Source organism: Gymnogyps californianus, chromosome 16, assembly GCF_018139145.2.
Source record: "Gymnogyps californianus isolate 813 chromosome 16, ASM1813914v2, whole genome shotgun sequence".
NCBI classification, from domain to species: domain Eukaryota; kingdom Metazoa; phylum Chordata; class Aves; order Accipitriformes; family Cathartidae; genus Gymnogyps; species Gymnogyps californianus.
The window spans coordinates 316,363-339,668 of NC_059486.1; the positions used below are offsets into that span (position 1 = coordinate 316,363).

The 23,306-nt window shown below is 53.2% G+C and overlaps 1 protein-coding gene across 3 annotated transcripts in view; it reads left to right on the plus strand.

Annotated features, from left to right (window-relative positions):
* AIFM3 (apoptosis inducing factor mitochondria associated 3) overlaps positions 1-23,306 on the plus strand; it is a 38,339-nt gene that overhangs the window by 11,661 nt on the left and 3,372 nt on the right. For all 3 annotated transcript variants that reach the window (XM_050906426.1, XM_050906424.1, XM_050906425.1), the window contains exons 3-17: positions 1,248-1,357; positions 3,429-3,538; positions 4,925-4,969; positions 6,251-6,347; positions 8,455-8,567; positions 11,007-11,093; positions 11,659-11,750; positions 13,784-13,914; positions 15,053-15,168; positions 15,513-15,584; positions 15,913-15,976; positions 16,924-17,000; positions 17,742-17,859; positions 18,871-18,969; positions 19,400-19,475. In XM_050906426.1, coding sequence (XP_050762383.1) covers positions 1,248-1,357; positions 3,429-3,538; positions 4,925-4,969; positions 6,251-6,347; positions 8,455-8,567; positions 11,007-11,093; positions 11,659-11,750; positions 13,784-13,914; positions 15,053-15,168; positions 15,513-15,584; positions 15,913-15,976; positions 16,924-17,000; positions 17,742-17,859; positions 18,871-18,969; positions 19,400-19,475 — 1,407 coding nt within the window. The remainder of the gene's footprint in view (positions 1-1,247; positions 1,358-3,428; positions 3,539-4,924; positions 4,970-6,250; positions 6,348-8,454; positions 8,568-11,006; positions 11,094-11,658; positions 11,751-13,783; positions 13,915-15,052; positions 15,169-15,512; positions 15,585-15,912; positions 15,977-16,923; positions 17,001-17,741; positions 17,860-18,870; positions 18,970-19,399; positions 19,476-23,306) is intronic.

Below are 23,306 nucleotides of genomic sequence, written 5' to 3' on the forward strand. Positions count from 1 at the left end.
TGCGCCCACACTGCGGCCGGTGCAGAGGTGGGTATCGCTCAGCACAGCCCTGCTGAGCCGGAGGGCTGCAGATCAACTCTCAGTCAAGCCAAGGGAGTTAGGAAGGATTTTCTAAAATGCTGCTTTCCAGCACTAATGGCATCATTAATCACTCATTCAGCAGATGGGGATGCTCAGTAGCTCTTTCTGTCTTTGCAGACAAGGTGCATGATCGGCAAAGAGATGCTTTTGGCCAGGACAGGAGTGGCTGGAGCCTCAGCCTGGCTTGGCTAGTCAAGGACCAGGTGACTGCAGCTGGGGAGGTGTGACGCAGAGAGCCTAAACATTGCAAAGCTTTGTGTGTAAAGGATTCCTGCTGTGCTAATCGCACTTTTGTCCAGGGTACCACACAAGCAACTGTGGTCTTTCAAAGAGCACCTGAACCTCTCCGGGAAATGGCTCGAGGGTTAAGCTGGCTCCTGTGCAAATGCAGGGCTGAGTGCCAGCAGCACCAGGGAGGCAAAGCCCCTCCGCGATGCAGAGCTGGGGCCAGCAGCCCAGAGCAGGCGGGCAGGTCGCTGTGTGAGCTCTACTCTGCAAAAACAGCTGAGGGAAACAGCAAGGAGGTCACACGTAGGTGTCTGCTGTCCTGAGGGTTTTATCAGGAAAAGGTGACCCACGTTGTTGACCCTGGGATGTGGCCAGGACCAGAGCACGACCCTCTGCGGTGCAGGGAGGCAGACCCCAAGGCCGGAGTACGCAAAGGGTCAGAATCGCCTCTCCTGGTTTTCAAGTCTCAGAAATGTTGTGTTTGCTTTGAGTGAGTGAACACAAGCCTGGCAGGGACCTGCTGAGCTGCTGGGGCCAGGAGGGGAGGTGATGTCGCAGTAAAACCAGTTTGGTTTCTTGCTCCCACTACGTGCTGAAAGGCTTTATTCTGACCCCCTGGACTTGGGCGGAGACCACCAGCCACTTCCCGAGCAGCTGGGGAGATGCTTTGGGCCACCTCTTGGCACAGTGGTGGATGAAGAAGCTGCCAGTCAATGGCCCAGCTTGGATGTGCCCCAGGCTGGGAGCAGTAGAGCCATCTTCGAAGCTGGCTCGGTGACAGGAGTGACCCACACCTGTGAGTCACCTGGAGCCGGTGGAGAGCAAGTTGAAGGAGTGGGGTAGTCTGGTGGGACCAGGGCTGGGGTGCAGTGTGAGGGGGTGGCGTCCGCTGCCAGGCGGATGCTCTGCCATGTGTTTTCCATGCTCCTCCTCCCCAGGATGCGGGAAGTGGACCTGGGCTGCGGGAAGGCTCTGCTCATCAAAGAGAGTGGTGAGTTCCACGCCGTGGGACACAAGTGTCCCCACTATGGGGCTCCGCTGGTCAAAGGTCAGTCTGCATCACATCCTAGGAGGCTAAGGGCATCGAAGTGTTGGCAAAAGACAGCCCGGTGTTCATCCGGCTGTGCTGCCGGGCATGGGGCAGTGCCGTGCCGCACACTCAGCATCATCCTCGCATCTTCTCGCTGGGGGAAGGCATGGGCAGAAAGCTGGGGGTGGAGAAACCTCCTGGCAGAACTTCACCGCCAGTCTGGTTTGCTGGTGACCCCAGCTTGCCACTGCTGGTCACAGGGCTGGGGCTTCTTTGGGTGACTTTGAAGAACCAAACGGCATGGGCACCATTAAATTTGGCTTCTGCTTCATTCTTCAGCTGGAGCTGAACCTCTCTTGGATGGTGTGAAACAGCTGCAGCTCACTGTCCCCACGCAAAGCCTGGTTTTATGGGGCTTTTCATATTGTTCTGTTTATTGGTTCCCAGCCACTGAGTAGTTAAAAAAATGTCTTAAAGGGAAAAAAAAAATCACCTTATGATTTTTCAGGCCACTTGGTCTTAAAAAAAACCACAAAACCACAGCTCCCTGTAAATCAAAATCCTGTTTGTGGGGGAAGGAGGAAGCTCTTTGGGCTGATGGGATCCTTTCAGTAGCAAAAAGAAATGTTGCTGGTGTTATTGATTGAAGTGGGATGAGGTGTAGTGGTTTCCCATCTTGGCACTTAAAAATATGCATCCTGGCATCTTCTCAGCATGGGCTTCAGGCAGTTCCCTACCCAGAGTGGTAATGCCAGTAATGGCAGCAGGCAGTGCTGGCCCGGCTGCATGCTGAAGTGCGTCCCCCAAACTGGGGGTGGGGGGCAGTTTGCTGGAGGTGGGATCTTGGGGAAGACAGCAGAGCATCCTGCTGAGTGCCCTCTGGGCATTGCTGGCCCAGCAGCAGTGCTGGGTGCAGGCAGCCATGCTCTCAGCCCCTCGCCTGGGGCTAGCAGCCTGCTGAGCAGGGCAGAAGAGCCCCACGATGCGCCGGTGGGCAACGGAGGTGAGAGCCCGCCTGCCTTTCATAGACCTGCGGCCGCATCCCTGAGACTGGCTGCTCACCCAGGGATCTCGCTGGGGAATACAGGATTTGCTGCAGAAGTATGTGCAGGGGCTGCCCCTGCGTCCCCACGTGTGGTGGGTGACAAGACGTGGCACTGCTGTGCCTTGGCAAGGAAAGGCGCAAGCTCAGGACCAGTCTGGTGCGGCCAAACTGTAGCTGTTTGCTCTGCCCCGGCACTGTGAGCCAGCTCTTTCAGGCAGGGAAAGCCAAAGTCCAAGGTAGCAGCCTCTGAGCAAACATTTGCGAGGAGTGAACTTGTGGCTTTGGGCATGCCCCGTGCTTTCCTGGCGGTGTGCAGACTCCTTGCTGTGTCAGGATCTGTTCTGAAACACACTTGCTGTAAATAAGTGATGCTCTGCTTGAGGCGCTGCTTGCTCCGGGTGCTGCTGGGGCTTGTGGAGGTGACTACGAGACCCTGGAGACTGCAGCCCCAGGCCCTGCTGGAGAGCGAGATTATATTCCAGGCCGAGCAGACAGCTTCGGAGCTGTGCTCAGAGGCGCTGGTAGGGCACTGTCAGTGAGGGCATTTTAGATGGGAACCCTCATACGGATCCCAGCTGGTAACTGCGTTCACCCTCTATCCCAAATTGCTGGACCAGTCCCACGTGCAAGTTAAGAGAACTCCACATCAAGTAGCCAAGATGCTGTTGACTGTCCAGGTCCACAACAGCTGCCCTGTGTGCTGTAGGAGAGGTGACACCTCTGGGTAAGGAAGGAGCGTCATGGGGACGTGCTCGCAGGGTCTGAACTTTGAAGCTGCTCTGCGTGGAGCAGCACAGCTCCTGCCGCTGCAGGAGGCCCTGGGCAGCACCCTGCAGCCTTCAGGAGGTCAGCCTCGCTCAGCAGTGGTGTTCACGTTGTGAAGAAGCCGAGGAGTCCACCATCACCGGGACAGCAGGAGGGAGACCTGGCCTCTGCCATCCCTGCCCTGGCCAGGTCACAGCAGCTCGATCTCAGCGGGCTGCAGGCAGGGACGGGAGGCAGCTGCAGGGCAGCACCAACTCTGCTCTGCCATGTTTGCTCTAGGGGTTTTGTCCAAAGGAAGAGTCCGCTGTCCCTGGCACGGAGCTTGCTTCAACATCGGCACAGGCGACATAGAGGACTTTCCTGGCTTGGACAGCTTACCCAGGTTCCAGGTGAGACCTTGGTTCTTGCAGCAGCAGAGGAAATCACAGAATCACAGCATGGTTTGGGTTGGAAGGGACCTTTAAAGATCACCTAGTCCAACCCCCCCTGCAATGAGCAGGGACATCTTTCACCAGATCAGGTTGCTCAAAGCCCCGTCCAACCTGACCTGGAATGTTTCCAGGGATGGGGCATCCACGCCTTCTCTGGGCAACCTGTGCCAGTGTCTCACCTCCCTCATTGTAAACCATTTCTTCCTTATGTCCAATCTACATCTCCCCTTTTTTAGTTTAAAACCATTACCCCTTGTCCTACCGCCACAGGCCCTACTAAAAAGTCTGTCCCCATCTTTCTTGTAAGCCCCTTTAAGCATTGAAAGGCCGCAACAAGGTCTCCCCGGAGCCTTCTCTTCTCCAGGTTGAACAACCCCAACTCTCTCAGCCTTTCCTCATAGCAGAGGTGCTCCAGCCCTCTGATCATTTTCATGTCCCTCCTCTGGACCCGCTCCAACAGGTCCATGTCTTTCTTGTGCTGAGGACTCCAGAGCTGGACGCGGTACTCCCGGTGGGGTCTCACCAGAGCAGAGCAGAGGGGCAGAATTACTTCCCTCGACCTGCTGGCCACGCTTCTTGTGATGCAGCCTGAGATACGGTTGACTTTCTGGGCTGCAAGCACACATTGCCGGCTCATGTCCAGCTTTTCACCCACCAGTACACCCAAGTCCTTCTCAGCAGGGCTGCTCTCAATCCCTTCATCCCCCAGCCTGTATTGATACTGGGGGTTGTCCTGACCCAGGTGCAGGACCCTGCCCTTGGCCCTGTTGAACTTCGTGAGGTTCATGTGGGCCCACTCCTCCAGCCTGTCCAGGTCCCTCTGGATGGCATCCCTTCAGAGTATCAACTGCACCACTCACCTTCATGTCATCCGCAAAATGGCTGTTTGCATTGGGATAAGCATGCTCTTTGAAGGCGTGGAGCAAACATTTTCCAAGTACATGCTGGGGTGGCCAGTGGAGAGCAGCACCTCACCCAGATCTCCTTCCTCCCTGCAGCTCCCCTTGCATCCACCCACGGGCATCAGACACCTCCTGGGAACCTGAGCGTGGAGGTGCGCAGCTGGGAGGTCTCTTGAGCAGGAGTGGGGTCGGATTGAGAAACCGGCCGTAAGCCTGAGATAGAAATCAGGTTTTATACTGACCATCAGTGCATGGTTGATACGAGACAGGAAACATCCCACAGCCTCGAGCTGGGGCAAGCCCTGCCATGGCCTGAGCTGCTCTCGCAGGAGACCTGGTGAGATTGCTGCTCTGTTCATTAGTTGCACAGAGGGAGTATTCATCTTCTTCACACTGGAGGCACTCACTGTCCTGCAAACCACTGCTGTTCTGTCACCCTCAGGTGAAGATCGAGAAGGATAAAGTGTACATCCGAGCAAGCAAGCAGGTGAGGGGCCACTGGCATCCCAAAATCAAGGCCCATGGTTTTGCTTTTTGCTCTGTGTGCATGGGGGTGGGGGGGAAATGGTTTGGGTTCTCTGGCAGGGGAAGAAGTGCCTGAACAAAAGGATGCGTGAGCATTCAGCATGGGTAAAGCAAAAGTCCACCTAGCCCGGTCCTGTCTCAAGCAACAGCCTGAAGTTCGTACGGAGGCACGAGTGGAGCAGGGCAGAGGTGTTGTGTCCCTCTCTCATCCTGCCTGTGCTCCCCCAGCCTCCCTGCAGCTGCCGGGTGTCCATGGATTCAGGGGGTCTTACTAGATGTTTGTCCTGAACTTGGCCTATGTTTCCTTAAGGTCATAGCAACATTTAATTTAGTTGGCCCATGGAAACAGGCCTCTTCCACCAGCCTTTTGGTCTTGTCTGCTGGATCTGAATGTGGCATGGCGATGACAGAGGTCATCTGTGCTCCCTCTTGAGCCCAGACATCAGCTCCTTTTGCTGGAGAGGGACCTGGTGCGTGGGCAGGGAGGGCTGTCATCCCCCCCAGACAGGATGCAGAATGAAGCTCGTTCAGGCCACTGCCATCTTTCTTTCCATGAAAAGCCTTCTGATGCACATTTGCACATGTGCATGTGTGAATCCAGCGGCTCAGAACGAGCCGGACCCTTACAGCACTTGGGTTAGATCCAGAGAGGTCTCCTGAATGGCAGCACTTCTACTCCAGCCGATTTGGGTGGGATGTGATGAGGAGGGCTGAGCCTGTCCCCTCTACCAGAAACGGATTTTGGCCTCCAATGGCTGGCAACAGGGGGTCTGTGCAGCAGGGCTACAGTGGCATAGGTCCTCAGGTGTGCTCTGGTAGGCTGGGCAAGTCCATCAGCTTCTTTGGATATCAGAGGTATACAAGCTCTGCTCAGGTGCAGGATAAAGTTCCTGATAGGACTTCTGCATTTCCATCTCACCTGTTGGTTGCAGAATTGCACAATGACACACCTGGGCTGCTTTTTCTATTTTTTTTTTCCCCAGCTCTGTGTACCTGGATGAATTTGCAGAAGACAATAGATTTATTTTTCTTTTGTACCTTTTAAGGGGGTAGTGCACTGGATGGTGGAAAGGTATTTGGATGAGCATGGGTTTGGAGTCCTCGTTGGGTACAAGGGTGCAGTTGTTCCCTTTCTATCCAAGCTGTTTTATGACAATAGTGTAGTTGTCCCCATTCCTGCCTGGCTACCCAAGTTAAAGCTGAGAAAAGATAATGACTTTTCTTCTTGTTGTTGGTGGCACAGGCTCTTCAGACACAGAGGAGGACAAAGATGATGGCAAAGTGCATCTCCTTGAGCAACTATAACCTGAGCAGTACCAACGTGCTGATCATTGGTGCAGGTATTGTGTGGCATGTGCTGGGGCCGCTGTGTGTGTCCCCTCCTGGGCGGGTGTGCAGAGAGCAAGGTGTCTGTGTGCCATGCACCTTCTGTCACCCCTCCTGCATCCCTCCCTGTGCGAAGGGTCAGACCAGAGGGTCTTCCTGAGCCTTTTTGTCCTACACACTAATGGTCCAAAGGTGCCCTGTGCCTCTGGTCTGTGGAGCTTTGTAGTTCCCTGTCACAGTCCTTTTTAGTGGGTGCCCTCTTCCCTCTACACCCTCCCCAGATACGTCAGTAACCCCTGATTTCCACAACTCATAAGTGTAAAGTCCTCTCAGGTGTTCCTGTGATGTGGACACACCTTTTCCTCTTGGAGCCTGCACATCTCTGTCTCATCCCATTGCAGCTGCCTGCAGCTCCAAAGCTCTCACCTCAGGGTGCTTCTCTGAAGATAAATTCTTCCATCTCCCCAGAAAATATCAAATCCCTGCATGAAATAGCAAAGCTGCCAAGCTATCTTTTCTTATCTCTTGTCCCAGCTCCATTTGTGTAATGCAATTTTTGTAGAAAGCCTGATGGAGCGAATCCCACCTACCGAGTTTCTGGAATGGGTTGGACGCTAGACTGGACCATGGTGTGGTGAAATGGAGGGTGGGAGGAGGACACAAGCTGTCCGGTGTCGGACCTGGTGCTGGGAGGGAACGGCTGCTCCTGGCACGTGGGTTGCTCTTACTTGATTACAGCCCCCAGGTCATCAGATCCAAGCTGTGGAAATGGGGAGCACACTGTGATCTCCTGCTCCTGCCATCTGAGTTGCAGCTCGCAGCCTGAGCAGAGGGAAAACCAGCCTGGCTGGCTTTTCCCTTGCTGCTGGGTAACATTTTTCCCTTCCTTGTGCCCCTGCTGTTGGTTGACTGAAAGCCAGGGTGTGACACTGCTGCTCCCCCAGGTCAGCTGGGCTGTCCTGGTGTGCGGCAGGGCTGGACAGTCATCAAAATCCTCAGCAAGGTCACTCCGCGGGCAATGTTAGCCATTGCTGAAGGAACTTTCTCAGGCTTGACCACCTAAATTTACAGGTCTATTAAAGACCAAGGTCTGTTCTGGTGGACAGGAAAGGAGATTTCAAAGCTGGGGTTGTGAGGAAGAAGTGTTGGGAAGAGACTACCCATCCAGCCCTGCATCCAGCCATGCCCAGCAGAGCTGAGGGCAAGCGACCGCAGCCCCTTGCTCACGTGAGGGTTATCCTGGCATCGGTGCAGCATCAGTCCTGGCTCAGAATGCTCCAGGCAGCAAGCACGGGATGTCCACCCACCTGTCTCTTCTTCCACTGTCCCCTGCCTCCATCAACAGGAGCATTTTGTGGATGGACCAAACCGTGATACTGTCCAGGTCCATCTTCTTTCATTGGTATTACAGAAACTGTGGCCCTTACAACATTCGTCATTGAGCGAGGCTTCCTTTGTTGAGAAGAGACTCAGAACTTCTCACCTGAGCTCTCAAGTCTCACCAGTTTGGCCAGGGAAGAAGGGACATGCCCATCAGGCTGCCTAGCTGCAGGGGGACAGCACGCCCCAAGGCAGCTTTTTGTTTGATTTAGCCTTTTTTCTGTGTTTAAAAACAAGCAAACAAAAACAACTCAAAGAAATTGCATGCAAAATCCTCTACAGTGAAGCACGCAGCCAACACTTCAGCCGTGAAGAAGGGAGGACTCCCTGCCCTCCGTGTTCGGCTGTAAATTCACCAGGAGCTGAGTGCGCAGAGGGGAAGCTGCAAGACCCTTCCTCGACTAGGGGAGTGCAAGGGTCTGAGCGGCCACCCATGCCCCTGAGCTTGTGAGAGGTGTGTAGGCATTGGCAGCACTCCTCAGGTGTGCTCTTTGTGGGTTTGTGTGAGTTTAGGGACAGACAAGTCCCACAGAGGATTAATGTCACACTCCTCCTGCCTGGTGCATCCACCCCGACTGGCTTCCCGTGCAAGCTGTTTGACTTGGGAAGCGCTGTGAAGTAAGGCCAGGGCCAGTGGAGATAGTGAATTTGGAGTCAGCCCTGGTGGGGTTTAGGAACAAAGGGTTCAGACCTTCAAATGCCCCATATGCACGGCTGCTGCCAGTCTTCCTTCTCCCTTAGGGGCAGCTGGACTGGTCTGTGCAGAGACCTTGCGCCAGGAGGGTTTCTCGGACAGGATTGTGATGTGCACGATGGACAGACACTTGCCCTACGACAGACCAAAGCTCAGTAAGGTTTGTATCACTTTGGGTATGTCACATTCCTCCCCAGTTTTAAAATTTGCCCCAGGACCTTTCTCCACTGTTATTCATTGCAGCAGCATGTCTTCTTTCTTATTCATCCTGTCTCTGTTTTCCCTTGAATTTTGTTTTCTGTTGGTGACTGAAATGTGAACACAAAAAAGGAGTTCTTCAGACTCTGAACTAAGAGTACTCCAGCACAGAAACAAGAGCATTCTTCACAGGTCTGGCAATAGCTGTCTCGGCCAGCTCATACCTGGATGGATCTTCTTACTATGTTTCCATATCAAAATCTTTAGGGCAATGAAACGGGGCATGGAAGAAATTGTATTGTCTACCAGGTTTTTTATTAGTGCATGGTTCTTACTGCCCAGTGATGCTCCATGCCATAATTATTATCGGTCATCATCACAACTTGGTAACTTGATTGCAGTGCAAAGATCACTTTTTCTGGCACACATCCCATTTTGCATTCCAATTTGTAGACACAGGATGATCTTCTCATCACATTTTTTATTACTGATTCCTGAGCCTGACTTGATGTCAGACAGCAGCTCAGGTTGGACAGCAGCATTTGATCTTGAAGCTTGGAGATAACATAAGAACAGGCGGTATATGTATTCCCTTTATGTCAGGGATGCTTATCTGTGGGGGCTGGTACTCTACAATCACAGCATCTGACTCTGCTTCCAGCCCCAAGGCAAAGTGATTTTCAAAGGAAGGCAAATATGCATGTGGCTTTTTGAGAGCATTCAAGCCATTTCTGTGCTTGGACAAGACCTGCTTGGGGTGAGGAGCAGCTGGCTGAAACCTGCATCCAGGAGTCCCAGAGGTTGTGCTGGGGAGCTCGGAGCAGCTCGCAGTTCCTGTCCCAGCCAGGCAGCTCTCCAAAACTTGTCAGTCTTAGACTGCCTTTTCCGCTCCCCGTTAGATAGTAAGAACATCTCACACGCCAGAGATGGTATGCATGGTTCGTTAAACTCTCCACTAAACACCTCCGGCTGCAGTTGCTTTTGGAAGGTGCAGAAAGCCCATGGAAGAGAAGGTGGAATTTTCAGGAACAGGCTAGAAAAAAAGGGGATTTTTCTTAATCCTGTTGTGAGTGGGACTAACCCTGGAAAGAGCCGTTAGAGGAGGAGCACGTAAAGCTGTAAGCAGCAGACTTCTTGCCTCCTGAAACTGCAGCATTGCCCTTCTTCTGCCTTGCTGAACGCCTGTTATCAATCTGTCCCGAGGTCCCGCTGGACTGTTCCTCTTTGTCCCCTTTGGACCATGACCCCTGGTGTGCTGCAACGTCCCCGTTACCGTCTCTGGAGCACTGAGCAGCAGCAAAAACCGTGGTGGTTGTGCACTGCTCTGCACTGCCCTCCCTGCACACCGGCGTGGGGGCCACCGCTCCCAAGGTGTGGGGTCAGACGTTCCTCTCTGTAAACATTGGGTGTTTAAAGAATTTGCAGTAAAACCTGTATGACCCTGCACCTGCCTCAAGTCCTAAGATACGGGTCTCTTCTGAGCACAGCGTTATCTGAAGTCATGGTAAGGGAGCGTCCTGCCGGGCTCATCCCAGCCCCTGACCAAGCCACCTCCAGGGAGAAGGACCTTGCACATCCATCCCCGGGGGCAGACGGTGAAGCCCTTGATTCCTGCATCCCCTGTCCCTCTTGGGTCAAGCCCAAACGTCGTGCCTGTGTGGCACGGGTGGATGCTGCTGCTGCTCAGCACTGTGTGATATGTTGCAGGGCTTGACCGTGGCATGTGTGTGGCCATGCCCGTCCCTGCTATGCTGCAGGCAGGGAGGGATGCGCTGGAGCATGGGGCAGCCTGCACACAGGTCACTTGGTGCTCAGCTTGTCCTCAGCCTATGTCTGAGCTTGTGTCCACAGAGTTAGGAGGACAGATGAACTCGGGCTCAAATGTGAGCTCAACCCTGCGTGTAAAGATGATGTAGGTCTCACCCAAGTGACCAGGGAAGGCTGGGAAGAGCAAGAACCTTTATCTTGCAGCGAAAGGTGAGCAGATATGGGCCACATGCCCCTGCTTCAGCTTTTGAGGGAACTTGTGCTGTGTAACTTGGGTGCTTTTGAAAGTGTTGCCAAATAATGGGGCTTTTATTTTGCTCCTCTGAACTTGTGTGTGTTATGAGGAGCTGCAGTTGGAGCTGCTTTGCAGACACTCAGAAGCCCTTGCTGTGGTCCTGCCGTAGCTGGTCAGTGCCACCCCCACGCCGAGCAGGCAGAGAAGGAACCAGAGCCCAGTCGGGCATCTTGTGATGACTTTTACTTGAACAGGCTTTTATTCCAGCCGCTGTAGAGCAACTCTCTTAACCCATGCCATAAGGACTGACTTCAGACTACCGCTGACTTGTGCTGGTAACACTCCCCTGTTCAGGGGAGTTCTCAACAGCGGTTGAGAGAAAAATGGATTTTTTTGCAGTCGATGGATTCCCACCCGGAGCAGATCGCCCTGCGCCCCAAGGAGTTCTTCCGCACCTACGACATCGAAGTCCTGACTGAAATGCAGGTAAGGAGAGTCCTGTGTGTACCTGCAGGCCGTCTTCTGCAAGTGCTGGTATGCAAAGGCTGTGTTTAGGAAACGTGGCAGCTGTCTCTGTTCTTGGCTCACTGGATGCCGTTGCAGAAATGTTGGGTCTCCCCCAGCCCCCCTGTTTTATGCCCCAGAGTGCAGGTTGCCTGTGGTTGTTCAGTTGTTCAAAACCACAGTTAATGCAATTCCTCCCATGGCAGGAAGGACACCCTGTGCAAACTCCGTGGTGACCATCATTTCTTACCTGCCATTTGCGAGCATCCTCACGTGGATCTGGGGTGACCAACTGGCCTCTGATTAGGATAGTCAGCCTGCAAGCAGCGCAGACAGTGATGGTTTAAACGTTTCTCCCCATTATTTTATTTATACTGGGAGATCTTCAAGGATTTGTGAAAAGCAACTAGGAATATTGAAGGTCTGGGTTGGCTAAGCTGTGGGCAGGAACGCAGGGGACTGAAACCTAACAGGCAAGTTGGTTGGGCTGGGAGCTCAGTGAACGTCTGGGATTTCATCCCTTAACATTACTTAGGAATGATTTCAGGTTGCGGCTGTGGATATCAAGAACAAGATAGCCGTGTTCAAGGATGGATTTAAGATGGAATACAACAAGCTGCTGATAGCGACTGGAAACACGTAAGCTACAAACAAACATTTTAAAGATCAAGAGAAACTGTTTTATCTGAGAACGTGAGGAGCTTGTGCCTGGGGATAAGGGGTCAAATATGGCGGTTGAATTCGGACACTGAATTTGTTTGCAAGAGTGTTTGCAGAAAAGGCAAGGAACACCTATTGGATCCTGGTGGATATTGGTATATATCTGTATCTATATGATATATATATGATATATATCTATATCATATGTATCTATATCTCTATCTCTATAACGCTGTGCTGGGTATGTCTGCTCAGCCAACGCTGAAAAGCCTCTGTTTCACCCAAGAGTCACCCAGAAAGCAGGTAACCACCAGACATGGGGGCTGGCGGGACGGCGGCGGGATTTGCTACCTGGGGTGTTTCATGGTCAGTGTCAAGGTCAAAAGGGTGTTAACAAAAAGCACCCACTGAAGCAGTCAGGGTGCATGGGTTGTTTGATGTTAAAGAAACTGATAGAAAACTGAGATTTGAAAAGGGGGAGGAATTTGCCAGCAGCACCCTAACGCTGTGCTGTTCCCTGGGGGCTGGCTCGAGAGCGTATGGGAGAGACCCAGGAAATTCCCACTGAGTTCATCATCTTATAATGTTAAAATTAATGTCCGGGACCTTGAACATATTTTCTTTAACAAAAGCCTCCAAAATGGAAGTATCCTGAATTTTTTTTTAGAGGTCATTTTTGTCACATTGCTCTTCTTTGCACCCCTTGATAATATGCAACCCTGACAATCAGATAATTCATCCATCTGAATTTCCATCTTTCGTTTCCTGCCAACCTTTAAGATCTTTCTTGACAATGAAAGCTTAATGCTTCTCTGTTGCAGCCTTAATTGGGTGTTGGTGTCGCCCCAGCCTAACAGAGCCCTTTGTGAGGCTTGCCCTCAAGGAGGGAAGTTTTCAAGACTGAAACCTGGTCCAGTCGTAGGGAAGGGCAGTAGCGATGTGCCTGTCCTGCTCCGCACAGCTGCTGCTGGGGCGCAGAGCATCGCCCAAGACCGGCATCATCCCTAGCGCCCTGGAAGTAGTGGGTCGGTTTGTTTTCAATAGGGGATTTGTCAAAATTGGCACTTTAAGGTGAAAATGAGGCATCCTGGCTCCCTTTCCTTGTGCTCCTAACACCAAGGCACAAAACGAAGTAGGAGAAATGCAGCCCCTGCAAAATTTATCGTCCAGGGAAGGGATGCTGTAGAACAGCCGGAGCAGGGACTCCCGTTGCAACCCTGTGTGCCACCGATAACAGCAACAGCCCCATCAAGTGCTAACGGCCGGTGCTGGGGTGTGCAGCGCCGCAGCCAAAATGCCGTCTGCACCAGCCACCTAATTAGGTTCAAAAGAGGATTAAGCCTTTGGCAATAATTTCAAAATCCTTATGCACAAGCTCCAGGTACACTGGGTAAATGTTTTTAAGGTACCTAAATTATTTAGGATCATCTGTCCCATTTCCAGATGTGAAATGGGTATGCAGGGGCCAGATATTTAAAAATCTATAGGCTCCAGTAAGTGCATGGGGAGGACACAATTAAACTGCTACAGCATCAGCAGCGTGCCCCTAGAATGGATAGTGGAACCTGCATCTGCAGAGGCTTATGAAACTTTCAATATCTGGCTCCAAAGCGTCTGCTGGAGGACTGAGTGCATTTTCTGTGTCCCATTAAGCTTCTGAAAATTTTACAACATGCCAGCAGTTAAGCACGAGCTTGGAAAGCAGTACCCGTCCTGCGCTGTGCTGCATTGCCCCAGAAGGAAGCTCACCCCAGCCCCACGGGTACACTGGTCCATGGATGGGGTCAGGGGCGTCTGCCGAGCAGCCCCTGCTGCGCCGGCATTTGCAGTCGTGCTCTGGCCGTTGTTCACCAGCATTTGGGTTTTTCCGTGTTATGTCTCCAGCCCAGAGAAAGATGAGAAAAAGAAAGGCTGAGATGCTGCTGGAGCCCCGGAAAGGGGGTCTGCAGTCCCAGTTGCCTCCACGGGGGTCAAGAAAAGCACCTGTATCGCCCTCAATGTGTGTTTTTCAGGCCCAAAGCTCTCAGCTGCAAAGGCAAGGAGGTGGAAAACGTTTTCAACATCCGGACACCCGAAGATGCCAACCGTGTCGTGAAGCTGGCCACGAGCAAGAATGTGGTTATCGTGGGAGCATCCTTCCTGGGTGAGCGCTCGCTCTGCGGGTGTCCGCATCTCAGCTGTCCACGTCTTCCTGCAGATGGTCCCAGTCCCTCGCGCAGGTTGTCACTCCCCAGGTAGAGGTAACCCCCCCACCCAAACTGGACCTCGGGGTGGTCCAGCCTCCAGCTCCAGGTGGGTGGTAAGGACATCTCCTTGCTGAAGAAATGGATTTTACTGAAGAGGCTGGGCCATTCAGCTTGCATGGACACAGATATTGCTGTCCCAGTCTGAAAAGCGTACGGCAAGTCCAGTATTGGTGCTTGGGTGGTTTCAAATCCGGTGTGTCTAGATTTGGCTTCAGTTGGGAGGGTCTTGTTGGTAGGTGAAAGCCTGTGGGTTTATTTCTCTTTTACTTTTTAGCAGGGTGGTGAATTTTTAAAATACACAGGAAAAATTTTACAGTTTTTTTTGATGGTTCTTCTTTTTGCTTGATATGGTTCTGACAAAATTATTGTGGGTCCTGCAAGCCTTAAGCATAAATGGTTATTATTCAGGGAATTCATTATAAAATGTTCAGTATTGGTTTTTCTTCTTTTTAAAAAAAATTCCTGTTTTAATGGCTCAATCAATCCCATCTACAGAAAAGCATGTGGTGTGGGGGGCCAATTGCAGACTGCAGGTCATCGAAAAGATCCATTTCCAAAAAAGGCCCCATAGACAGAAAATGTCTTGGTGAAGGTTCCCATGCAATTGCCAGCACCAGAATTCTCCCGTTCTGACTGGAGAAAACAGCTGGTCACACGGGCTGTTTCCAGCCTGCGGCTCGTTACCTCTGCTGAGACAGTCCCAGCCGTAAGAGGAAGGTTTCCCTCGTCTGAGGTCCATTGCTCCAAGTGCTACGGCTTCCCGGGGCACTTTGGGACTTCAGCATGGCCGGTTCCTCCCTTCGTCTTTGAAACCTGCATCTAAGAACAAATTGCCATAAATAATAAATCTCACCTGAAATGGTGTGGCCCCTTGTGGCCGCCAGCTCTGGTGGCACCCCAGATCTCCCAGTAGAGCAGCTCCAGCCTCCCCAGCCAGGAGCGGGCAAGGCTGCTCCTCCGCTGTGGCCGGCGCCGGGGATGCAGGGCAGCGCGGGGGGGTTCCCGCGGCCGCTTGGACCTGCTTCTGTTCCGCAGGGATGGAGGTGGCCGCCTACCTCGCGGAGAGGGCCCACTCGGTGTCCCTGGTGGAGCTGGAGGAAGTCCCCTTCAAGAAGTTCTTTGGGGAGAGGGTTGGCCGCGCTGTCATGAAGGTGACCTCGCTTTCCCATCCGGGGGGTGGTTTTGGTGACAGAGCGGGTTCTGCTTGTTTCCCTTATTGCACTAATTAATTTGTTATTTGACCTTTATCGATTAAGCTGTGATGGTAGCAGTCACTAGAAAGAAAGAACGGGCTGCGTCTTCCCTCTCGTGGTCCACGTGCTGTAGAGCACCTTCTTCTGGACACGTGTTGGGGACGGAGGTGGTGCCGGCCCCCTTTGCAGCGCGGGGCGAGCCCGGAGGGTGGGCAGGGCAGTGCAGGGGGCACAGGGACACCAGGAGCGGAGGTGGTTCGGGGTCCTGATGTTCCCTGCTCTGTCCCATGTCCCCCCTCCAGATGTTCGAGAGCAACAGGGTGAAGTTCTACATGCAGACAGAGGTGTCGGAGCTACGGGAGCAGGAGGGCAAGGTAGGGTGCCGGCAGGGGCTCCCCGGGGCCACTGCTGCGGCATCCCCCCAGGGCTGCCGTTCCCTTCGCCGCTGGGATTTTGCCCTCTACTCTTTCCTAGCCCCTGAAATCCATATTCCTGGATTTAGCCCCCAGGAGCAAACATGCTCCAGCGCGGTGTGTAGCATGGTTTCATTGCTCCCACCCTCCTCCTACTGCCGTTATAAGGAATTATGGTCAACTTGCATGTCAAAAATGAGGCGAGCTGCCAGCTTGACTTGCTGCTGATGCTACAAGCTTTTTTTTTTTGTCCCTAAAATAACCGTGATGTCCCCTGTGTCTCATGCAGCTGAAGGAGGTTGTGCTGAAGAGCGGGAAGGTCCTGCGCGCCGACGTGTGTGTCGTTGGTGTTGGTAAGGGGCCATTGCTGCGGGTGCAGAGCCCGGCGGGCTGGCGGTGCTTTGCTCGGTGGAGGAGAAGCTGGAGGGGACGTGGCAGCGATGGGTCCCAGGGGCCGGGTATCTGGGGGTGCTGGTGGTGACGTGCCAGCCCCGCTTGGCTGCCGCACATGAGTCTGCATAGCAAAGCTGAAAAAGGCCTTTCTAGAGCCTCCATCCCAAAATGCAATTGAAAATATATTTGGAAAATAGTAATGGTTTCCATTTTTCCAGACGAAAACCCCATTCAAACCAATTTCATCCTCTCAAGTTGTTTTTTTTAAAGCCTCCCCAAACTGAATTTTTTTTCTTCTGTTTTTTTTTATTGCTGCCGCTGCCGTAGAAGAGGGTATTTTTCCCCTTTACACTTGGGGGGAAAAAAATCCCTTTCTCACTTTGTAACTTTTCAAAATGTTGCGGACTGGAAGAATCACAGAATTAGTTTAATTCTGCTTTGTTGTTTTATTGACTACTCTGATTTGTGAAGGCTAGAGGAAAAAAAGATGAAAAAAGGAAAATGAAAGCTGAAGAAAAGGTACAGATTGTGGGGGAGGCAGAGGAGCCCTGTCTGGAAACCCGAGGGCTCCCTTTTAAATATTTTTTTTTTCAAAATATCTATAAAAGAGAAGTGGATTGAAAATTATCTTCAAGCATTAGAAAAAGGTGGTGGGCACATTACAGTGGTGCACTGATGGCTTGGAGAGTGGTAGGGACCCGGGGGTGCGGAGGGTGATGTAGTGGGAGTAGTGGGGGCTCTGTAGGGTGCCGGGCTCTGCTCCCCGCTCCCGGAGCAGCCCGCTGCCTTTCCCTTGGGGCAGACAGGTTGTCCACGCAGGGAGGAGATCTGCTGGCCTCGGGGTCAGCCCCCCAAGGCTGCGGGGACCCCCAGCTACCGCACCGGCAGCCCTTGCCTTCTCCCGCAGGCGCAGTCCCAGCGACGGGCTTTCTCAAGCAGAGTGGCATCAACATCGACTCCAAAGGCTTCATCGTGGTCAACAAGGTGAGCCTGGGGGGCAGCCCCTGCCAGGGGGGAGAGCAGGAGGAGCTGAGTCTGCTCTCCTCCGAGATGAGCTTCCCTGGGGCTCCAAACTGCTGTTGCAGGGGCGTTTCATCCACCGAGACGTGAGGTGCTGGGAGGATTGCACTGGAGTGCCTGGGATCCCCTGCAAGTGAGGGGTTTGCAAATCCCAGCCCTGGATGCTGTGACATGGGTCCGGCTCTGAGCTGTCCTGGAATGGTGTGGATATTTTGGGGGGAAAGAAATGGAGAAAGATCCATCTTTTAGGGATCCCAAAGGATCTCATCTTTCCTCCCCACCACCAGTGACTCAGACGGGAGCGGTGTTGGTGCTGATGGGCGGTGTGTGCCGTGAGCGAGGAGCGTGTCGGCGGGGCTGGGGCTCATTGCCACCCACCCCTGCAGTTATTGCTCGCACATGCCATAAGCCAGGCTCTATTTGCAAACACTGACAGACCTCAGTCTTCTAAGAGGGGCTCCAGGACACCAGTCCGTGTCTCTTTTTACTGGGTAACCCACTGGCAGAGGGATGCCGTAGGTCCCTGCCTGCGTGGTCTGCTTTAAAAGTGAAGAACGCTAAATGAAATCCCACCTGGGGGTCCCACAGCCGAGCAGACGTTGTCCATGTGTTCCTGGGGACCGTGGCAGCTCTAGAGCAGTTCCCTGTTTCTATTTGTGTAGGGTGCAAACCCCACCAACGCACACTTCTGCTTCCCCCCTGCAGATGATGCAAACCAACATCCCCGGAGTCTTTGCAGCTGGTGACGCTGTCACGTTCCCGCTGGCCTTGAGGAATAATAAGAAGGTGAACGTCCCTCACTGGCAGATGGCCCATATGCATGGTAGGTGCTTTTCAGTCCCTTCACTTTGCAACAGCAAATTGGTTTCAGAATAGCCTTTTCCAGATCCCTGGGAAATTTCCAAGCCCTCTAGTGAGAGAGTGAGACAACTGCCAACAGGGAAACTGGGTAGTTGTATTAAACATTTTGAAGCATGTATATTTTATCCTGTCCGATATGCCTTCATTTGTCAGCCTTCTTGACGTGTATTGCCTAATGATGCCTTGTTACAAACAGAGGTGCCCAGGGCCAGGCTTTCCCATACGCCGTGCGCTCCCTGGCATCTGCAGTCACTGCAGGAGCCTGATCTTCTCCTTGCCTTGGGACACTTAGGAGCTCACATCCTAATGTTAGCTCGGGCTCACATCCCCAGCTGGGCTGCCCACGCTGCCGGGCTGGCCCAGGAGCACACTGCAGATCTGAGACCGTTCTCCCCTTCACGCCAGCAACCCTGGAAACCCTGGTGTGATCGCCTGCCCTCGAGCTTTCCAAGGCCACAACCCGTGGGGAGGTTGACCTCTGGGTGGGTGCCCTGGGTGAGAGGTTTTGGAACCACATCTCCAAAGTTAGCCTGTGGACACAGCCCCCTTTAATGCTGCTCCAGACATGCCTCTGTGGCAGGGACTGTACCCTAACAGTCTCCATGCCCTCGAGGGGTTTATCCATCCCATCCCTGTTTGCGGTGAGAGCTCAGCAAGCTCTCAGCCCTGTCACTGTTGCAGAAGTCAGGTTGAAACAGGCTCATGAGCACGTCGCTCATGCCAGTAGAGGTGACGAGTCAGTAGGAGCTGCACCGCCGAGGAGGAGTCCGAGCCCAGCCTCGGACGATGCGATGCGTTTCCTTGTTGGTGCTTGTTGCTGTGTGCGGGGTTTTTTTTAGCCTAAGTAGAAGGTCTTGGTTTCCCTGTACTCTGGGACTGGAGATGCTGATGCTGTACTGCGACCTGAGGGCAGACCACAACGCTTGCCCCGGCATGGAGCTTCCTCGCTTATTCTGCTGCTTCTCTCTTCCAGGCCGTATAGCTGCGCTGAACATGCTGGCCCACGGCATGGAGATCAGCACAGTCCCGTATTTGTGGACTGCTATGTTCGGGAAGAGCATCCGATATGCAGGTAAGGGGCTCCCCAAGGCTGCTGTAGAGTTTGTGCTGGTGGAGGTGTCCTGGGATAGAGAAGCCACGGCCGCCTCCCTTGCTGTGGACCCTCCGTGCCAACCTCTACCTCGGGTCTGCTTCCCTTCCTGGCTCCTGAGGGTTTTGGTATCTCCTCTGAAACCTGTCTGCTCATGGCCGTGGGGTGCAGGGCCAGAGGGATGGCTGTGGTCATGAGGGATGGCTCAGCATGAACAGAGACAGTCTCCCTGAACTTGCACTTCTCTGAACAAGAAGGGGTGCTTTTTGGTACCCTCATCTTCTGGTGCTGGTCTCTTGGTGAGTGCAGGATGCTCTTCGTGTAGCTCTGGACTGAAACACTCTGTATTAGGGGCTAGAGTGGGATCCAGGGGAATTGTTGCTGAATCCACTTCTTCTTCTCTGCCTTCCAGGCCACGGGGAAGGATTCGATGATGTTGTCATTCAGGGAGATTTAGATGAACTGAAGTTTGTGGCATTTTATACCAAGTAAGTGTTTTTCTTCTCAATGTTCCTATGCAGGCATTCGTCTAAGCTTGTTCTGCTAGGCTGGAAAATATTTTTGCCAGAGCTTCTGTCAGTCATTTTTGTTCCTCTGTGGACACTGAGGTTGCAGGACATTACTAAAACGCCCTAGAGAAACGATGTGCTAAGCGTAAAGCGAGTTAAACTGGTCTTTGGACCTAATGTCTCTGCCAGATGTAAGCACTTTGTTCACATAATATCTGAGAGCAGATTCTATTAATTTGTTGCTGGCAATTCCCATCAAAGATTTCCTTCCGATCTCATCACTGTGTTAATGATTTGTGACCAGAGCTGGACTGGGAGCTCAGGCATCACCGTTTCTGCTTCTGGTTTGACAAATTAAGCTCAAAAAACTGTTCTGTCTATTAACAAGCTGTGAAGGTTAGCAAGAGTTCAGGAGGTTTTGTTACACCTGTAGTGAAACCCAGCTCTCCCCCAGGCTGCGAGCCTTTTTGGGAATATTTTCCTGAGATGTGTTGATAGCTGGGATGTGTTGCCTCTGCTGTTCTTGAGCTATGCTGGCTGTTTAGACTGGCAAGACCGTGCACCATGAATTTACCCCCAAAATATTTGCTGCTGTTTATTCTTTTGTTGCCTTTGTCCCATTCCAATCTGAAATCTGAGGAAATCTGAGGAGGCCACAGAGCCTCCTCATGCCTGGAGAGGGGTTTTCTTCAAGTGCTTTCTAATATTAAGGATGGGGAGAGTGAAACCAGGGACGCGAAGGTCTGCCCAGCTCAGCAATCAAACTACTCGCAGCAGCGTTCAGGCAGGGATCAGGAGGGAGCTCTGGGCAGGAGTCAGCTCCTGCTCTCCAGAGATCATCTCACCAGGGCTCGCTGCCCCTCTGTCCCCTGCCCAATGTCCCCCATGGCCTCCCCTCCGCGTCCCCCTCCCCAAGGGTGGCCGCTTGCCCCCATCGCTCCAGGAAGGAGCCTGGCAGTTGGATGTGTCCATTGGGCTTGGAGAGGCACAGGGCTCACTTTATCACCCCGTGGCACGAGCCAGCCAGGTCCCCGGCACTCACCCTCCCTCTCCTGGTGCCTGTGCAACTCGGATAAAAACCTGCTGCAGGCGATGGGGCTCCAGCATCCGCTGGCACCCGGGGTCCTTTGCACGTGGACGCACCTCTGAGCTCGCCGGCACCTTGGCCAAAATTGCCTAAAAGGATGGGTTTGTGCCAAAGCACCGCCTGCACTGGGGAGAGCTGCTGCAAGGGGGCATTCCCCTTCTACAGCCACAGCCACGGGGCTGTCACTCCCCACCCTCTCGGTGTTTTGCAGTACATTTAAATCATGTAACTGCCAAAGCAGCATTTTAAAATACACAGTTTGCTCAGTGAGCGTGAGCCAGGGGAAGATAAAAACCTGTTTTCGGCAGTTTTGCTGCAATGGTTTGCAGAATCGTGTGTACTTTTGCCGCTGCATCCCCTCCGAAGCTGCTCCGCAGCCATTGCGTTGCCCCATCTTGGGTCCCCTGGCCTCGCTGGCAGTCCCCTGCGTGCAGCAAATGCAGCATTACGGGGCCAGGCATCCACGAGCCGCACTGGCACACATTTCTTTCCAGCATATAATCTTCTTTGAGACCTCTATTCCGCCTTTACATACCAGAGCGTCTAGCTATTTATCCCAACCCTAATTAGAAAGGAAATGTCAGATTGCTTTAATTAAACATCTGTAGAGCCCGTTCAAAAGGAAAGCCCCGAGCAAGGTGCATAATCCCTTCTCTGTGCAGCGGCCCACGCTCAGCGTGCCGCCGGTGGCTGCCGAGGGGTGAGGGCTGCCTGGGCAGACCTGCCGGCACGCAGGAAAGCCAGGCTCGGTGGGCAGCAGCTCCCTGGCGGGTGGGCGGGCGGCGGGGGTCCGCCACTAAGCGCTGTGTTGTTCTGCCACCCAGGAGGGGCTCCTGGAGATGGCTTTTGGGTACCAGGACGGCATCCCACGCTGAGAGCCGGAGGTACTGGGGGTGCGTCGGCTGGCGGGGGGCCAGCCAGTGCATCTCCCACTGCTTTGCTCGGCTGTAATCAATTCCCCGTCTCTGCTTCTGTGAGAGGCCACTGGGAGCATTTCTTCCTCTTTTTCTCGTTTGGTGACAGTTCTTCTGGTTGGTGCTAATGCTTTTGGACTGAGGACACTGTCCCAAATCGATCATCCCCTCCTGCTTCCTTCTGCCATGCCCCCCTGATGGTTTGGACTCTTCTCCTCCTGGTGTGTGCTGTCTTGGTTGTTGCATGAACCGCTGGTGGTTCCCACTCCCAGAGCCTGTCCTCAGCATCGACTTTCACAATAAGGCTCTTTTTTCCCCAGAGTTTGAAGGAGAAAGCTGTTTACTTACCCCTGTTGAGAGCTGTGTGAGCTGTGGAGGGGTCAGCATGAGGCCCTGTGCCAGGAGGTATACGGGACAGTGCTCTGCAGATGTCCCCATGGGACACTGCATTCACCGCAGAACCTCAGCCAGAACAGACCGATGTCATCCCACCCCTAAGACCTTGGAGATCCTGGGAGATCCAGGGAATTGCTGTGGTTGTCTTCTTCACGGTTCCCCACTTCCATTGTGTTGAACCCTGCAGAGGAAGGGAAGACCATGTAGACACGGTGCTCATCCACAGTGCTCCATCTTCCCTCAGCCTTTATGCCAAGATGTCTGATTGCTCCAAATCCCAGGTTCAGGGAGGGCGCTCTCGTTGCCTCCGAAGACCTTTTGAAAAAGAGGGATTCCTCCTGGCTTCCCCATCTGTCAGACAAAATGTTTAAAAGCCACTGCTCATGTGGGATGCTCCAGCTCACCAGCACCCCATGAGTTATTTCACAAATGGACCAGCTACCCCATGTCTTGCTGACGGAAATGTTTGGGCTGCATCCGCCTTCCTGGCTGGTTGTGTCAGGCACTGGCTGGGCTTGAGGCTGAGTCAGTGGGCAGCTGGTGGGATTACATTTTCCTTTCCTTTCCCTTGCATGCCAAGGTCACTCCTGTGGAACAGCACATCTCCCCCTGATTTTGATGGATAGGTCTCTCCAACCACTTCATGTTTCCCAGCTGGGAGCTGGTTGTGCTCAGGAAACCAAACGTGGAGGAAACCACTGAAGCTTCAAGACCGTGTGGTGTGGTGTGAAGGTGGTGCAGAGCCTCCCAGGAGTCCTGAAGCCTCAGCCCCTGTTGTGTGCTGAGCACCGGAGGCATCAAGCGATGGTGAAGCAGCCAAGGCCGAGGCCCTGTGTGATGGAAACAACCGCCTGTAGGGTCTCCCCGGGCTGTGGTTCATGGTGGGACGGGGTTCTCATTGGCAGTTTGTGTTTCTGAACTTGGGGCAACAGGAGAAGAGGGAATCTGCACTGCAGTGCCATCAGGTACCGCTGCAAGCATCTTGGAAGGAGACTGGCTGTCTTCTGTAAAGAAAACTCATGAGTCCCTGCACATACAATTGGAGTTACATCCCTAGGGAATGGGGTCCTGTCCTGGGGAGAGTGGAGGACCTCATTTACATGAGGCGGGACATCAAGCATCACAGCAGAGAAGATACAGGCTAAGAAAGCAAAGAGCTCTTCTAAATCACAGCAGCAGCCCTCAAATGTGACAGCCCAGCAGGCAGTTCAGCTGAACACACACGTGCTTTGTAATCTTCTCGGATTAATTACCCTCACTGCCTGCCACGGACGCCTGTTTTCCGGTGTGAATGTATTGCTCATCAACGTCTGTCTGTTACTCCTTATTCTCACCTCATCTGCTGGATGGAAGAGCCGCAGGCTATCAGAAATCCCCTCTGCTGTAGGTACACATCTCTGCAGTGAGCTAAGG